Here is a 17,598-nt window from a genome sequence, read left to right as displayed (position 1 = left end):
TAGATGGTCCAAGCAGATGAGTTCATTCAGTTCTTTATTGGTTATCTGGGCCCTAAAGCTGCCCCCTCAACTTCGGGTCTCCCTGAGCTGCACAGAAAGACCTGCCCCTCCGGGGGCCAGGAAGCGGACATACACCCAGCATACACAGCCCACTCTTTGGGGCTTATGTTCTGGTGCTGAGACTTCTAGGGGTGCAAATCTCTAGCCTCAAGGTTCATATCTCATCATTCTCCAGTTGAATAACATGAACTTCAAACTCATTTTGGGTGTTCTTGGACTCCAGTGTTTCCCCTGGATGCTCCTCTGCGTCCTTTCCAGCGTCGCTGGCCTCTTCCTGGCCCGCAGCCTCTGCTCTAGGGCCTCGGGCTTCTCTTTCAGCCTCTGCCTGTCCCCCAGCCTCCTGTACAGGCTCCAAGGACTCCCTTGTGGCCTCTACCTGTGCCCCATCTTCTCTGGGACCCAGGGCTCCCTGCAGCTCTTGTCTGGACGGGCTTTTAGCTAACGGGGACTGCCTCCCAACATCTTGTGGCTCCGGGGGCTCTTTGGGCTCTGTGTGCCTTGGGGCCTCTCCTGGGAAGTTGATAAGCTCTGCAGGGGTCATGAGCCCATCCCCATTCAGGTCCTGGGTCTCGAGCACCTTGTCCACTACCAGGATCACCTGTGGAAGCACACGTTTGCTGGAGAGTCTGCAGCAGACAGAGATGTTCCCAGGAGCCCTGACCCTCCCAACACCTCCCCACGTCCCTGCCAGGCAGGCTCAGGGCACTTCTTTTATCGTGGATTCATCAAAAGAGTCATGATGAAAAAGACTAAAGCCCCAAGAAGCTGAGTCTCCTTCGTGGGAGAAGGGGCCCCCCGGCCAGCAGGGCTTACCGGGTTGGCGATAGGAAAATCAGCAGCTCCGGGCGCCAGAGCTGCAGTTAACATGGACAACAGCTCCAGGCCGTCCAGCTGTCCACTCTGGTCATAGTCGTGGAGGGCAAAGAGGTAGAGGAGAACTAAGGAGGAGAAGCCAGATCAGAAGAGGCACCAGGAACAGGTGGAGGAGGCAGGGGACAACTGACAGCCGGGGGTCAGTCTCGGCTCTGCTGCCCCTGAGCCCACTGCCCGCTGGCCCCGGGGCCCAGCCCCTCACCCTGCTCCCGGCTCATGTGTTCCAGCTCCTTTTCCATTCTCTCCAGTCCCTGTAGGTAGTTCTGCAGAAGCCTGGCAGAAACGGGGAAAGTAAGCCCGGAGAGGCCAGTGTGCAGACCCAGGCCCACCCCCCAACCCCCGCCCAGCCCACTCACCGAAGCTGCTCCTGGCCTGGCTGGAAGGGGTTGGACAGGGGCAGCTGCTGCACCTCGGGGTCCAGGCTGGAGGAGGAAGAGAAGGGCCAGGCTTGCCAAGAGCCTCCCTGAGGATCTGGCCTACCAGCCTTCCCCCCTCAAGCTCCTGGCAGAGTTCTCTCCCCAGACCCAAAGGGCGTTGTTCTCTCAAATTCCCAAACACCTTGTGGGGAGGAGGCCCTTCTGGTCTTAGAAGCAGAACCTGACTCCCTCAGACTGTTCTTACAGATTCCTAACTTAGACGTTAAGGGATAAATAAAGCACCTGGTTAGACAGAGGCCAGATGAGGCCACACCTAGTAGATACAAGTTGGAGACCCAAGAAAACAGTGAGTGGGTGTCCGGACAGCGGGGCTCGCGGTCACCCCTCTGCTCTGGGGCCGGGCCCGAGGGGCAGGTCTGTGGCTCAGCCCCGAGGCACTGCCCAGGTTTCCGCAGACTGGATTTGCTCCATGACACAAGCTGAGGGCATAGATGTTGGTTTTGGAGTTTTGATCTGCTCAGGCTCTCTTTCTCAGTCCTCCAAGCCCAAGATTTGCTCCCAGTTCTGGACGGGGCTGCCTGTTTGCCCAGATCAGTCCAGACCTGTGAGGCCAGATGGCTGGCAGGAGCCTCGGCAGCAGCCTTTGTCCCCGCGGCCAGCCTTGCTGCTCTCCCTATATCTGTCCCCCGACCCCAGCCTGCGGACCCGCGGTGTGCTCCTCACACCGGAACCCTTGAGACGGCTGGGCACACAACCCCGAATTGGTCTGCTAATGATCTCCAAGGCTCTGGCATTCCCACATAAGGTCTTGAGAAGAGAAGCGCAGCTTCTTCCCAAGCTTCACACCCCATTGGAACGGAGTCCCCGGATCCCCGATGAGCTGATCCCAGCAAAGGTGCACCGGGTGCCCACTCTGCGAAGGGTGCCCCTACGGGCACAGAGATGGCAGTAACTGGGGGAGGGGGGCGGATACGGAGCTCAGGGAGCATACACCCTAGGCTCCTGCCTCCCAGAGGGGCCCAGCACACCCTCAGATTCTCCAGAGACTCTCCATATCCCAGCCTATGGCCCTGCCCTCTGAGGCCCATTACCTCACGGTTCCATCCTTGGGCGCGGCCTGAGTCAGGGGCAGCAGCACTAACATTCTCATTGCCAAAGGTAACAACATCCTTGCTGGAACTGGAACTAGGAACAGAGTCAGGGAGTCAAGGGGAAGGGAGGTCTGCCACAGAGTCGGGGGATGGGAGGGTTAGACAGGCACGCCTTTGCTCCCTGCCTCCACCTGCAGCCAGGTGACAGGACTCCTGCTCAGGGAGGAGGCCCGCATAGACATCAGCCATCCCCTGTGGAATTTGTCCAAAACAGATCTTACTCCGGACCCAGTGTGTAAAGCACGTAAATCAGACCTGCTGTGGTGGAAGCAGCTCTGAGGGCAGGAGCCCCTCCCCACACCCATCACCCCCAACCCCACTGAAGTGCCCTGCCCATCCCCCAACCACATCCCCGCCCCCCTAGTCCGAGGTGCTCGGAGAAGTGCAGTTCAAGTACATCTACTCCAGTCCAGTCCCTCACTTTGCAGATGGAAACTAGCTCCGAGACATTAAGAAAAAGGCCAAATCAGAAATGCAGAGGGTCACAAAAAGACCATGACTTACACAGAGGCAGATTATTAGCCTGTATTTATTAAAACTCAGCCAAGAGCAAATCGGTAAAGGCTCAGACTCCTTGAAACAGATCTAAACTCAGGTAAGGATTGAAACAAATCAGAGTCAAACCAACGGTGGCCCCAGGACCTATTCCTTTCTCTTGGGAAATCCCAATAGAAAAGAAAAAACAAAAACTTTCCTTTAGACCTACACTGCAGGCCCATTGGCAATGCAAGCCCTTGGTTATATGAAAACAGTCAGAGAAAGGATAAGTCAGCACAGAGCATGAAGCTTACTTGACTAGTCTCAGGTGGGATGTATGTTATCATAACGAATTCCTAAGGAAGCACACACCCACCACAGTTGAGGCCTGAGACCCCATCCCCATATCTAGGAAGATAAATCATCAGGTGCAGAGGATCAGGAAACTGTCATGGTCTTGGACATTCTGGCTGGCACGGAAGTCTCCTGGGGAAATGTCTGTAGCTTTCTCAAAGAGCTCCATGGCTCTAACAAGGTGCAGAAGCACTGCTAGGCTGGACATCAACTGCTTCAGAGAGGTGGGGTAGGGCAGGGGAGCATCCGGCCCATGGGAAGATGCATGTGGGAGGCCAGTTGTAGCTGTGCAAGCAGACCCGCCTTGAGGAAGAAGCAACAAAACATGGAAGTCTACAAGAAGGTGAAGCTACCGAGAGGCACAGAAACTGTCTTTAGGGCACCTGGGTGGCTCAGTCGGTTGGGTGTCTGCCTTCGGCTCAGGTCGTGATCCCGGGGTCTTGGGATTGAGCCCCATATGGGGCTCTCTGCTCATCGGGGAGTCTGCTTCTCCCTCTCACTCTACCACTCCCCCCTGCTTGTGCTTTCTCTCTCGAATAAATAAAATATTAAAAAAAAAAAGAAACTGTCTTCAGTTTTCTCTGCATACGTGGCCCCAATAGATATCATTAGTCTACATAGTTGATTGGTGTCCGTAATCTGCAGTGGCCAAATGGGTATTGAAGCCACTGCTCCCCTAAAGGTGTTCATGAACATTGGCTGCAATACAGATCCTTGAGCTCCGGTTGTTGCACCCAAGAGAGAAAACAAGTCTTGGGCCCATCCGAGGGAGGGAGTTGGAACTGAGATCCCCATATCATCAACTGGGGGCCCTCAGAGGTCCCACTGCCGTGGACACATCTCAGTGAAAGGGTCTTCTAGAAAAATACCCAAACCTCCATGTCTGGGCGTATCATAGTAAATGTCCCAATGAAAAGTCATTCCAAAGCTGAATAAAAATAGAACGTATCTTTTCAAATGCATTGAGTTGGCAAGAAAGTAAGAAATTCTGAGTACGAAAGCACAGTGAAAATAGTAATCCTCGGGGGGAAATGAGCTTGAAGTCAGCTTTTGCCTTGTCTGCCAAACCAAACCCGGGTGAGTCTGCAGTATCAGTCTGGGCGCTTGGTGCAACAGAGGAGCCCAGAGATAAGGCCTGGACCCACCCAGTGTGAGGAGACTAGTAGGAGATTCCCTACTTAAAGCTGGGATTCAAACAGCCCGACCCAATCATAAGGGTGAACAAAAAGTAAATGTGCCACAAAGAAGGGCAGCACAAATCTCGCCTGTCTTGACCTTGGTGCTGGGTGGAAGGGATAAAGTCTTCCCTGAGAATTTGTAAGAAGCTTGCTCTACTGTGGGTGCAAGACCTGAACTAAGCTACCTCTGTGGTTCAAGAACCTAAAGCAGATCATTTATATATTAAGTGGTACCTGGTTGAGAGTACCTCCAGTTAACTAGTAGAGGAAAATATACATCTTGTCCGAGAAACACAACTCCAATCCAGGCCTCAAAGAAATTCCATTGGTAAAGTGTCACGGAGCATGACCTCACAGCCAGAAAGTCATAAACATGCAAGGAAATAAGACACTGTGAGTGAGAGCCAGCTAACCAATAGCGGGTAAAACCAGACTTGCAAATTAAAGACATGGGAATTATCATACAGAGAACATAAAGTATATTTAATATGTTTCAAGACATTAAAGAGAAGCTTGAAACTATGGGGAAGGAATATAAGCATAAAAATGACCAAGAAGATTTGAAGAAGAACCAAATATAACTTACACAAACATAATGAAAAGATTGATTTTAAAATGAAAACAGTAAGCGTTAGACTCAGACGATGTGAGAATTAATGAACAAATTATCTAGAAGATAGTTCGTTGAGCCAAAGACAGAAAATATAAAATACAGGTTAAGCAGCATGGAAGATGGAGGAGATACCAGAGAAAACTGGATCGAAGCAGTGTTCTAAGATATAACAGTTGAGATGTTTCCAATCTATTACAAAACACTAATACTCTAACCCAGGAAGCCCAACAATCCAAGGAAAATTAAGTAAACAGGATACACACCCAGAGCTGTTCTGAAACTATAGAATACCAAGAAAAAGAGAAGATCTTAAAAGCTGTCAGAAAGAAAAGACAAATCCCCCAAAAGGACAATTAGACTGACAGCTGATTTCTCAATAGCAACAGTGATTCCAGATTACAGTACTACTATAGTATTTTAACACACTGAGAAGGGGGAGTGGTGGGGAGGGAGAACTGCCATTCTAGAATTCTAGTCTCAGCAAAATTATCTTCCAAGAATGAGGTGAAACAAAAAGTTTTAATAAACAACAGATTAGAGAATTTGCCACCAACATTCCTCCATTAAAGGAAATTCTAAGGGATCTATTGCAGGAAAAAGGAAAATGATCCCAGAAGGGTGTGAAATGCAAGGAAATATGGTGAGCAGAAAAAAAATCAGAAAGTATTTGGGAAAATAGAAACAAACATAGATTGATAATTATGTTAATATAGGAAGCAAAAAAAGGTGGACTGAGCTACAATATTGGACAACATTAAGATGTAAGGTGAGGATGGTTGTTTGGGAAGAGAGTAGACATACTGAGCAACTTTGTTAAATATGCATGTAAAGGTCTTAAGGATAACCACTAAAAAAAAAACAGAAATGGTATGTATGACCTCAAACCAGCAGAGAAAAAAATGAGTGGAATATTTTTTTAATGTAGATTTATTTATTTTTTTTTTTTTTAAAGATTTTATTTTTTTGACAGAGAGAGACACAGAGAGAGAGGGAACACAAGCAGGGGGAGTGGGAGAGGGAGAGAGAGAAGCAGGCTTCCCGCTGAGCAGGGAGCCCGATGCGATGCAGGGCTGGATCCCAGGACACTGGGATCATGACCTGAGCCGAAGGCAGATGCTTAACGACTGAGCCACCCAGGCGCCCCGAATGGAATTTTTTTTTAAATGACTTCAAAGGAAGGCAGAAAAGAGAATAGAGAAACTTAAAAAATTAAAAAGGAAGGCAAATAGAAAGCATAAAATAAGATGGTAAAAATATATCTAAGTTTATCAGTGGTCATAACTATAAAATCTTTAAACTGATCAGTTAAGAAATAGAAATTGCCAAAATGTATACAAAACAAAATACAGTTATATGTAATTTTCAGGAGATGAACCTAAAAAGTATAGACACACGTTGAAAGCAAAAGGATGGAAGAAGGATATATAAAGCAATTTTCAAAAGGCAATAATAGACAAAAGAAAGCTAGTATAGCTTTATTGGCATTAGACTAGACGTGACGATGAAAGGCATTATCATAGATACAAGAATGTCATTACAAAATTCATAAAAATTTAATCCCCTGGGAAGATATCATAGTTCTGAACTTGTATATGTCTAATAACATAGCCCAAAACATCTAAAATAAAAACTGGCATAACACAACACACCTATTAGAATGGCCAAAATCCAGGACACTCACCACACTAAACACTGGCAAGGAGGTGAAGCAGCAGGAACTCTCATTCATTGCTGGTGGGAATGCAAAATGGCGTAGCCACTTCGGAAGACACTTAGGCAAGTTTCGTATGAAGCTAACCGTATTCTTACCATACAATCCAGCAAATCCAGCAATTGCACTCCTTCATATTTACTGAGAGGAGCTGAAAAATCCTGTCCACAGAAAAACCTGCACATAGATGTTTATAGCAGCTTTATTCATAATTGCAAAAACTCGAGAGCAACCAAGATGTCCTTCAATAGTGAAAGGGGAAATACACTGTGGTATATTCAGACAATGGAATATTAGTGATAAAAAGAAATGAGCTATCAAGCCATGAAAAGACCTAGAGGAATTTAAATGAATATTACTAAGTGAAAGAAGCCAATCTGAAAAGGCTATGCACTGTATGATTCCGACGATATGACATTCTGGAAAAGGCAAAACTGTGGAGACAGTCAAAAAATCAGTGGTTGCTAGGGGTTGGGGTGGAAGGGATGAAGAGGTGGAGCACAGAAGATTTTAGGGCAGTGAAACTACTCTCTATGATACTATAATGATGGAGACATGTCATTATACATTTGTCCAAACCCACAGAATGTACAAGAATGAACCCTACTGTAAACTATGGACTTTGAGTGATGATGTGTCAGTGTAGGTTCATCCAGTTGTCACGAATGTACACTCTGGTCTGGGATGTTGAGAATGGGGGAGCAGTGCATGTGTGGGGGGGCACAGAGGTATATAGGAAATCTCTGTACGTCCCTCTCAATTTTGCTGTGAACCTAAAACTGCTCTAAAAAAATAAAATCTTAAAAAAAAAAACCAGCAGAACTACAAGGAGAAAAGTCTAATCTGCCATCATGGTGGGAGAATTTAACATACCTCATTCAGTATTTGAAAGATTAAGCAGACTAAAAATGAGTACGAATGTAGTACGTTGAATAAAGCACTTAATATGCCTGAGCTAATGAACAAATGAGAGACCCCCCCCACTTCAGTCCCTTAGCAAATACATATTCTTCTCAATGCATGTGGAATATTTATAAAAACTGACAAGTAATGGGCCAGAGCACATGGCTCAGTGAATATCAAAGAATCTGTCTCACACTATATTATATGACTGACATGTAATTACATAGAAACTAATAACAAAATGATGCAAAAAACTCACATATATGGAAATTAAAGGGTGTACTTGCATGTGGATCAGAGAAGAATATCATAATGGAAACTGTTAAATACTTAGAATCGGATGATTCTGGGAAAATATGCATGAAAACAAGATAGGTAGCCAGAGGGAACGTGGACTGACTTAAAAGCATATATTAGAAGAAAGGGCCAAAAGTTCATGAGTTAAGCTTCCAACTCAATAAGGCAGTAAAATAGAAGAAACTTATAGAAATAAAAAATAAAAAATGGCAGAGATTAGGAATATGATAGAGAAGAGCAACAAAGCCAGATACTGGTGTTTCTTTAAAAGGACTAATAACATAGACAAACCTCTGACAACTCGCATTAAGAGTGAGAAAAGGCACAAATAAAGAACATTAGCAATGAACATGGGGACATAACTACAGAAATCACAGAAATTTGAAAACTCAGAGGTCAGAGTTAATTTCCTAGAAAAACTTAATAGCAAAACTGATGGAGGAAGAAATAGCAAATCTTTTTTTTTTTTTTGAAATAGCAAATCTTAATAGGCCTATAACCATTAAAGAAATTGAATCAGTGAGGATTAACCTCTATTGTTTGAGGGACTACAAACCTGAAACGTTTCTAGAGAGCAATCTGCAAAGGTGCAGTAATTGCCATGAAACTCTGACCCAATGATACCATCCTGAGGATTACATCGGGAGGAACTCATATGGAAAAGAAATTATAAAGATATTTATAACGGTGCTATCCATATTAGTGAAAGAAACATAATCAACCTGAATGGCTAACATTGAGGCAGGGGCTAAGCAAATCACATTACATGACGGAGCAATTAGAAATGTTATAAATATGGCAGAGCGCCTGGGTGGCTCAGTCGGTTGTGTGCCTGACTCTTGGTTTCAGCTCAGGTCATGGTCTCAGGGTCTGGGGTTGGCAGGGGGGGCACCCCACCCCCCTGCATCGGGCTCTGAGCTTGGTGGGGAGTCTGCTTCTCTCCCTCTCTCTCTCCCTGTGCCCAACCCCCTGCTCTCTCGCTCTCAAATAAATTTTTTTTTAAAGATTTTATTTATTTATTTGAGAGAGAGAGCACATGAGACAGGGGAGGGTCAGAGGGAGAAGCAGACTCCCCGCCGAGCAGGGAGCCCGATGCGGGACTCGATCCCGGGACTCCAGGATTGTGACCTGAGCCGAAGGCAGCCGCTTAACCAACTGAGCCACCCAGGTGCCCCTCAAATAAATTTTTTTTTTAAATGATAAATATTGCAAACTCTTAAGTTTTAAAGGAAAAAATAGATGTGAATATATCAAAGGTTTAAACTTCTGCATCACGAGAGACACCATAAGTCAAGTACAACAGGACAAGTGAGAGACGACTAGGGGAGCGCAAGTAGGGTTCAAAACTACCTGGGTTCTTGGGAGGGGGGAGCTCACCGAAGCCTGCCTCAACAGGGGGCAAAAGACAGAAATCTCAAGAGAGAGCCCATGGGGATTGAGGAGAGATGCAAGACTGCAGACGTCTGTGCCTGAACCAGGAGGATCAGGGAGAAGGCCCTGCACACAGGGTGCCTGAGCGTTCTGGAAGTAATGGCTGAAGGAGGGTACAGGTCAATGGGGCAGAGGGCCCTGGTTCTTTATGTCCAGAGTGCTGCTGGGTTTCTTGGGGGGTGGGGTGGTGGTGGTGGCTGGATTCAGCTGAGGGTTCCAGTCTCTAAGGCGGAAGAAGAGGCACGTAATGGCTGAGAAGGCCAGCTGGCCAGAAGAAGCCAGAAGGAGAGTGCTGGAAAGTAGAGACCCGGGGACCAGACACCACAGAGGATAGCTTGGGCTGCGCCAGATGTCAAAGACCTTTGTTGACAAAGACCAAGAGGTTGAGCAGCCGCAGGGAAGGCAAATAGAAATATAAGTTTGTAGAATGAAGATAAAGTTGATTTACTTCTTTAATATGTATTAAGCACCTACTGTGTGTGAGGCACTATCTTAGAAGTGAGATGATAATATAAAGTAGTATTTGTCCTTTTTGTTCTTAAAGCTTGCAAATATGTAAGTAAGAAAAGATACAAATGTTAGACAATGATTGAGGGAGGGACAGAGAAACACAGAATTACTAAAGAAGAGGTGGCACAGCCTACAGGGGAAGGGTATGGGCCTTCACCTCAGGCTGCCTGAATCCCAGTCCTGGCTCTGGAACTGTGAGCCTTCGGTGTTTTAGGTCCTCCATCTACAGTGTGAGGCCGGAGAGAGCACCTCCGTGGGGTGTGGTAAGGTGCCATGACACGAGGTCCTACACACCCTACACATTTTGCACAGTGCTTCGCTGTACAATAACGCCCGTTTCCCTCCAGGAGTCTTTCTGGACTGCTCTGCAGTGGCTTCACACATACCCACCGCCCTGGGCTCCCCACCTGGACACCCTCAGATTGTTTCCTGCACCCCCACCCCATCTGTTTACTGCCAGGACCGGGGCCTACAGGAGGAGCTAGAGTAATTTAAATCCCTCAGAGCTGTCAAAACCTATTATCCGGGCTTCTCATGCACTAGCAGTTGCTTTTTTTTTTTTTTTAAAGATTTTATTTATTTTTTTTTTAGAGAGCGAGCGAGAGAGAAACAGCATGAGAGGGGAGAGGGTCGGAGGGAGAAGCAGGCTCCCCACCGAGCGGGGAGCCTGATGCGGGACTCGATCCCAGGACCCCGGGATCATGACCTGAGCCGAAGGCAGACGCCCAACCATCTGAGCCACCCAGGCGCCCGCAGTTGCCTTTTAAAAGAGGACTCTCTGGTGGTAGCGATTCAGGCATAAAGGGGAAGCACCCCTCAGATCCCACTAATCTACTCACTCGTTAGGCCAGATGCGCCGGTTTGCAAAACAGGTCTACAAATTCCTTGACACTTCTTCCCACAAAGGACCAAGTCTAATTTGCCTTTCCTTGTATACGATCTGGACTTAGCCACTCACTTCTAAACAACAGCTGAAATAAAGGTGTGGGTCAGAAAAGGTGCCATAGCTTGTACCTGGTTCTGCTTCTCTCTCGCTCTGTCTCCCCACGCGCAGATATGCACCTCTGGGAGCCCTGAGCCGCCTCGGAAGAAGCCTGGCGTCCCCGAAGCTGCCATGCTGAAAAGACTGTGACCTTGGGTAAGTTAATTATCCTCACTGGACTTCAGTTACCTTATCTGCACAATGAGATAATAGTGAGTGCATAATGAATTACTTCTTGCACAAATTAATGTAGTAGCCTCTCTCTTGCCCTTGCCTCTGGTAACTTCTCCACTTAAGGAACCCTCCAGGGGCACCTGGGTAGCTCACTCAGTTAAGCATCTTGACTCTCAGTTTGGGCTCAGGTCATGATCTCGGGGTGGTGAGATCGAGCCCCATGTCCTGAGCATGGAGCCTGCTTGAGATTCTCTCCTTCCCTCTTCCTCTGATCTTCCCCCTGTGTGCTCTCTGTCTCTCAAATAAAGAAATAAATCTTAAAAAAAAAAGAACCCTCCATACCCACATCACATTAATCTTCCTTAGCTAGAACACCACTGCTCCAAAATCTTCAGTGGCTCCCTATTTCTATTATAGCCCACGGTCCTCACCTTGGCATTCAAGGCCTTCTACAATCAGCTTTCAGGTTACCATTTTATATTCGTCTTCCAGTGCTCCATTACACTAACACTCAGCTTCAGACAGAAGGGTGACTGGAGTCCCCCCAAAGTGCTTCTCACTTTCACTTTTCAGTGCTTTTGCCCAAGCTGTTCTACCCTCTACCTGGAATACCCTGGGCTCTCCTGACAACCTGAGCATTCTGGTTATAGTTCATGTCACAGACTTAAATAACTGTATGGCTCACCTCTATTGTTTAAAGGTAGTCAAGCTAAGGCACCTCAAGTAACATGTAATGACGTTGGTGTGATGTGATTTGTTCACGCTTAAGACATTTCTCAGCACTTAACAAAAGCTTTTGTAAGCAACAGAAATAAAGCCATTATTGAACCACTGCCTGTCAAATAAATGTGTTCCTAATCATTTCCTACAACCATAAAGCTAACAAATGTAATTTACCCTCATGACCACCTGAAAGCCACCACAACTCTTAGTTAACAGTTGTGATGCAACCCAGTAGTTATTCACATCCTTCACACACACTCACATTCATACACTCACATTCACAATGACTCTCAGGCCTCAAATTTCTTCGAGCCTTGACACCAGCGCAGTGAGGAGAGCCCAGCCTTGGGGTCAGACCTCTGATCAGATCCTGCCTCTCGATTCTGACAGTGTGATCCAGGCGGGTGTCTTAACCTCTCTGAGCCTGGGATAACAGTATCTGTCTTGTAAGGGCCTGGGGAAGATGCAATGGGATAATGCAGGTTAAATGACTGGCATCTGAGGATTTCCAGAGAATCTAGGATGTGGCAGGGGCCTTTGATCTTGGGTAGCCTCCCATCCAGTGCAAAACTTTTCCCACAGCATCCCTGTCAATGGCCATTCAGCCCTTGCTTGACTTTCCAGGTCAAGAGTCTAGCACCTCATAGGGCATCCATTCTGTTTCTGGCTGAGTCTCACCGTCCCAAAGTTATTTTGAACCAAATCCTAACCCTTAACTTATCCCTCTGGTGCCCCTGTGCCTCCCAGGACACGACCCCGCCCCCTAAAAAAAGAAGAGAGAGTGGTTCTACAGCCAAAAAGGTCCCACACCCGAGAGCCGGTCTCCACCCTGCCACTTCCAACTGGGCGATAACCTGGGGCCCCTCCCCAGCCCCCCTTTTCTTCATCGGTCAAATGAGGATCAAACTCCCGCCAGCCCCCAAGCCCCCTCCCAGGATGTCAGAGCGACAAAGGGTCGGGAATTGTGGAACCCCATCATCACACTTAGGAAGCTCAGGATTCGCTTTCCAGCCCCTTCCTCTATCCACTCACCCGGGGGTTGGGCGGGGGGGAACCTCCTCCCGGGAGATGCCCCGAGGCGGGAGCCGCCGCTCCAGCCCCGTCCGCGCCTCAGGGGGACGCAGAGGGACTGCGCCTGCAGCCTGGGGACCCAGACGCCGGGAGGGCGCCCCGGCCCCGCGGTCCCGCCCCGCGGCGACCCGGGCGTCCCCGCCGGCTTTGGTGGCGGCGGCGGCCCCCAGCCCGCCCAGCCCGGTGCCCGGCCGCCCCGGGCCGGAGCGCGGACCCACCTGCGGCGGCGCGACGAGGGCTGGGGTCCGGCTTCGCGGCGGCTCGACGCTGTGCGCCCGCCGCGCCTCGGCTCGCCGCCGCCGCCGCCGCCGCCGCCGGGCCCGCCCCCCGGGCCGCTCCACGTGGCCGCTCCACGTCGCCCTCCCGCCGGCCGCCGCCCTGGCCCGGGCAGAGTCCGCAGCGGCCGCGGCCGCCGCCCTCCGCAGCCCCCGCACCCCCGCCGGGCTTCCTCCCCGCGGTGCCCGCGCGTGTGTGCGCGTGTGTGTATGAGCGCGCGTGGGTGAGCGTGTGTGCGCGCGCGCCTCCATGAGAGAGACAGAGACGGACATCTAGAGACACAGAGACAAAGAGCAGATGGCGACGCTGGTGTTTAGGAGAAGCAGGTCTAACGGTGCCACAGCCTGCCGGCCCCCAGATGTGCAGGACAAGCCTGCAGCTGTCAGTGTGACCGGGACTGCTGGCTGTGTGTGAGGCGCCCGCGACGGTAGGGGTATGGACGCTGTATCCAGACTGACAAGACGGCCCTGAGAGGGTATGGCCGGTGTGCGAATGGCTGGGTGTGTGACAGGAGAGGACATTCGTGGCACACGTGTCAGGGTATCTGGTGGAACTCTTCCTGAGTTGTCTGTGATGCTCAAGGGACAGCCGTGACTGCCGGTTTCCAGGGAAGGTGTCATTGTGTGGCGGTGACCGTGTGCATCACTGAGAAGTGGCTCCATACGAGACACAGTTGGGGAGGGCCTGGGAAAGGATCATCTTAAGGGCGATGGCAGCAGTCGTTTGCCAGCACAGAGTGTAGCTTTGCGGTCAAAATGGTGTGTCACCTACTTTCGTCACTGTGATCGGTTCCACCTACGCTTCAGACTACATCCTCACCCACTGGCCCAAGGTCTTAGTTCTTTAAAGGAATAACTTCAACTCTTCCAGAATCTTCAGAATCTTCAAATTCTCCCTCTCCATCAGCTCCTTCCCATCAGCATCTATCACGACAAACAGACTCTCATCAAGGTCACCCTGTCCTCCTTCCTATGGTGGACATTGCTGGATACTACCTGCTGGAATCATGGTATCCACTGGCTGCAGCAACACCATTCTTTCTCTTGGCATTTCTTCTTCGTTTTCTTTGTGTCCGAGTCCTCGGGGCTGTCTCCTCACTCCCCATCTGCTCATGTGCTCAGTTGTTCATGTAGTTTCCGTCACTATCTGTTATGGTTGGAACTGAGTCCCTCAAAAAGTCATATGTTGTCATCCTAACCCCCAATACCTCAGAATGTGACCTTATGGGGAAATAGGGTCATTGCAGGTATAATTAGTGAAAATGAGGTCATGTTGGCCCATGCTACTCCAATATGACTGGTGTCCACACACACACACACACACAGGGAGAACAGCATGTGAAGACGCAGGCAGAGATTGGAATGAAGCTTCTACATGCCAAGGAATGCCAAAGATTGCCAGCAAACCCCCGGAAGCTAGAGAAGAGGTGTGGAACAGATGCTTCCTCACAACTCTCAGAAGGAGCCAATCTTTCTGAACCTTGGACTTCTAGTCTCCAGAACTGTCAGACAATAAACGTCTGTTGTTTAAGACAGCCAGCATGTAGTACTTTGTTATGGCAACCCTGCAAACTAATATATCATTTAAATGCTGATGACTACCGAATCTCAAATTCTAATCTCCAAGCCCCAGACCACTTCAGGAATTGAACATCCTCTAATTTGTGCCTAGATTTTAATTTATAAAGGTGACTGAGTGACAACATGGAGAGGTCAATGCCACTGAAAGAAACATTTAATGTTACAGTGCCCGAGAAACGAGAGGCACAGCTCACCACACAGGACGGCAGGGGGAGGCACCAGTGTAAGAGGGCAGAAAGGAGCCAGGGGGGAAGGCACAGGCCACAGCCTCTGCTAAATGGGAAAGGCAAGGCAAGGTAGACAGTTTAGGATTGGCTAGTTGGAATCATTCAGGCAGGCTTTGGGACATAGGAACTGTCCCTAGTTATCTGACACCTGACCCTGGGTTGATTTTAGGAGAGGGGAAATATTTGGTTTGTTGAGTGAGAATTAGATTAAAGTAGTAGCTCAGAGTATGGGCTCTGGATTGCAGGTGAGATGTCAACTTTGGCTGTTAGTTTGGCTCTGTGATTCATGGATGCCAAGTAGACAAATACAGAATCTAAGAAAACACAATTAGCAGCGAGCACGCTACCCTCTATGTGTCTAAGAATGAATCTTCCTCCTCCTCAAACCTTCCTCTTCCCAGTTCCCCTATCTCAGGGACTGGCAGCGCCATGCATCCCTGAGTCATACAGTCAGAAACTTGGGAGTCCTTCATGATTTCTCCTTCTCTCCCAACCTCCAACCTACCACCAGGTCCTATCAATTCTGCCTCCTATCTTAAAGATCTTCACTCCTCTTTGGAGCTTCCTCCAGGCCAGGCTGCCATCTGCCATTCCAAAATTCTCTTGACAGCCTAACTGGCCTGTTTCCTTTCTCAGCCTCCTTCAATCCATTCTCCAAGTTGCCTGCATGATTCTTCTACAACACAATTCCGGTCATGTCACCCACCCCTTCGTAAAACCCTTTGATGGCTTTCCTCCACCCTTTGTTTAAACTCTAACATCCCTTTTTTTTTTTTTTTTAGATTGTATTTATTTATTTATTTGACAGAGAGAGAGAGACGGCGAGAGAGGGAACACAAGCAGGGGGAGTGGGAGAGGGAGAAGCAGGCTTTCCGCGGAGCAGGGAGCCCGACGTGGGGCTCGATCCCAGGATCCTGGGATCATGACCTGAGCCTAAGGCACCCCAAACTCTAACATCCTTTGTGTAGCTGCTCACAGCTTGATTCTTGACCAACTCGTATGCCCCAGACACACGAGATTTCTTTTGGTTCCTTTAAGAAGTCTCTCACATCCAGGCTTTTGCTTATGCTGTTTCCGCTCCTGAAACTGTTCTCTCCCCACCTCTCCTTTGCCTGGGAAACTCCTACTCATTTTTTGGTTTCATCTTAAGTGTATCGTCGTTTAACATCTGGGTACACTTTCTCTGACCCAGGGAGTTTGGGCACCCTCCTCAGTGCTCCCACTGCAGCTGTACTTCCCTTACCTAGCCCCATGCCCTATGACAGGGGTTCAACCCCGACTACACATTTGAATCTTCCAGAGAACGTCTAGGTTATATTGACATCCAGGCTCCTCTCCAGACCAACTGTAGCAGGGGGTGAGGCCTGGGCGCTGGTAGTTTTTTAAAACTCCCAGATGATTCTAATCTTCAGTCAAGGTTGCAAACTACTGCTCTGTTAAATTATATATTTATTTCCACATTCCAGGAGTGTGATGACAGGGCACACCAACCCCGGGGCATCCCTAGTGCCTGGTACAAAGAGGGTGATGAGTACATATCCGTCCTGCTTACTTGACAGGGATTAGATGAGACAGTGCAGAGTGACACTGTGTGAGTGACTGTAACCTGTGTGTGTGTGAGACTCTGTGTGGAATGCCATGCACTCAATAGCTGAAACCTGTGTGACAGTGTGGGGTGTCACGGTGTGAACGACTGCGTCCAGTATGGGAAGACCACTGAATGGCTGAACACGGTGGGACTGTAGAGCGTTTTCACAAGGTGAGTGGCCGTGTCCTGAGTGGGGAGGTCACAGGATGCCACCACAGGAGTGGCTGTGTCCTGTGGGCCAGTGACTGGGGACCGTGCCCAGGCTGCCCAACTCGCGCGGCCGGGGCAGGGTTTGAAGAAGGCGCTGGAGGCACCTCTCACCAAGATGGCGGCGGTGGGGGAGGCCGCTAGTCCTCGCCAGGGGCGGCACCGCCGGTGACCCCGAGGCGGAAGCAGGAGGCGCCCGGGCGCGCGACCCGGGCGATGGGGCGGGGAGGCCATCAGCAGGTGACTCGGCTCCGCTCGGCGGCCCGCGAGGTCCCGGCACCGCCCCTCACCACGCCCGCCGCGGGGCCCAGTGGAGGTGGGCGGGGCCCGGACCCCGCACCGCCCGGCCGCGGCCGCGGTCCCTGCATCGGCCGGCCGATGGCCTGTAACGGGCGGGGCCGGGCGCTGGAGCCAGTCAAGAACTTGAGGGTCGGAACCCAACCACCCAAGATGCCGAGCTCCTCCCAGAGCCCTCAGAATGGCACCTGGACAGAGCCTTTCTCCCTGCTTTTAGGTCTTGGCGCCACCCTCTACTTGGGCTACTACTGGAGATATGTGCCCCAGGCGGGTGCGGGTCCAGAGCTCTGGCCGGCGGGTTTAGGATCCTCGGGCCTAAGGAGCAGCTTCCAGCCAGGGGCTCGAGCCCTTTGTGGGAGGTGGCACGATTGGGCCTTCCGCAACAGGTGAAACTTGATGCTCCCACCCCACCACCAGCCCTGCCGCGTGCCGCAGCAGGGTTCTGCTTTGCTCTCATCACCTAACGGAGAGTCGGTTCTTTGCCTGCCTAGATTCTCTGCATCCCGTAGGCTCCCCGTACCAGTTAGGCCTTTCAGGC

At 49.7% G+C, this 17,598-nt stretch overlaps 2 protein-coding genes across 2 annotated transcripts in view; one reads left to right on the top strand and one right to left on the bottom strand.

Moving 5' to 3' along the window:
- Window positions 1-17: 17 nt before the first annotated feature.
- The window catches only part of LOC102742420 (guanine nucleotide-exchange factor SEC12), a 26,228-nt gene continuing 8,647 nt past the window's right edge, over window positions 18-17,598 (bottom strand). The window contains exons 9-13 of the mRNA XM_081797061.1: window positions 2,402-2,495; window positions 1,290-1,355; window positions 1,136-1,206; window positions 874-998; window positions 18-658 (exon numbers count right to left, since the gene is read on the bottom strand). Coding sequence (XP_081653187.1) covers window positions 215-658; window positions 874-998; window positions 1,136-1,206; window positions 1,290-1,355; window positions 2,402-2,495 — 800 coding nt within the window. The 3' untranslated portion in view covers window positions 18-214. The remainder of the gene's footprint in view (window positions 659-873; window positions 999-1,135; window positions 1,207-1,289; window positions 1,356-2,401; window positions 2,496-17,598) is intronic.
- The window catches only part of ABHD1 (abhydrolase domain containing 1), a 5,240-nt gene continuing 4,785 nt past the window's right edge, over window positions 17,144-17,598 (top strand). Inside the window, 1 exon segment of the mRNA XM_006743175.2 lies at window positions 17,144-17,327. Coding sequence (XP_006743238.2) covers window positions 17,214-17,327 — 114 coding nt within the window. The 5' untranslated portion in view covers window positions 17,144-17,213.

The sequence above is a fragment of the Leptonychotes weddellii genome, chromosome 10, assembly GCF_054177405.1.
Source record: "Leptonychotes weddellii isolate Sample4059 chromosome 10, ASM5417740v2, whole genome shotgun sequence".
Taxonomy (NCBI): domain Eukaryota; kingdom Metazoa; phylum Chordata; class Mammalia; order Carnivora; family Phocidae; genus Leptonychotes; species Leptonychotes weddellii.
This window is presented reverse-complemented; position numbering and strand designations above follow the sequence as displayed.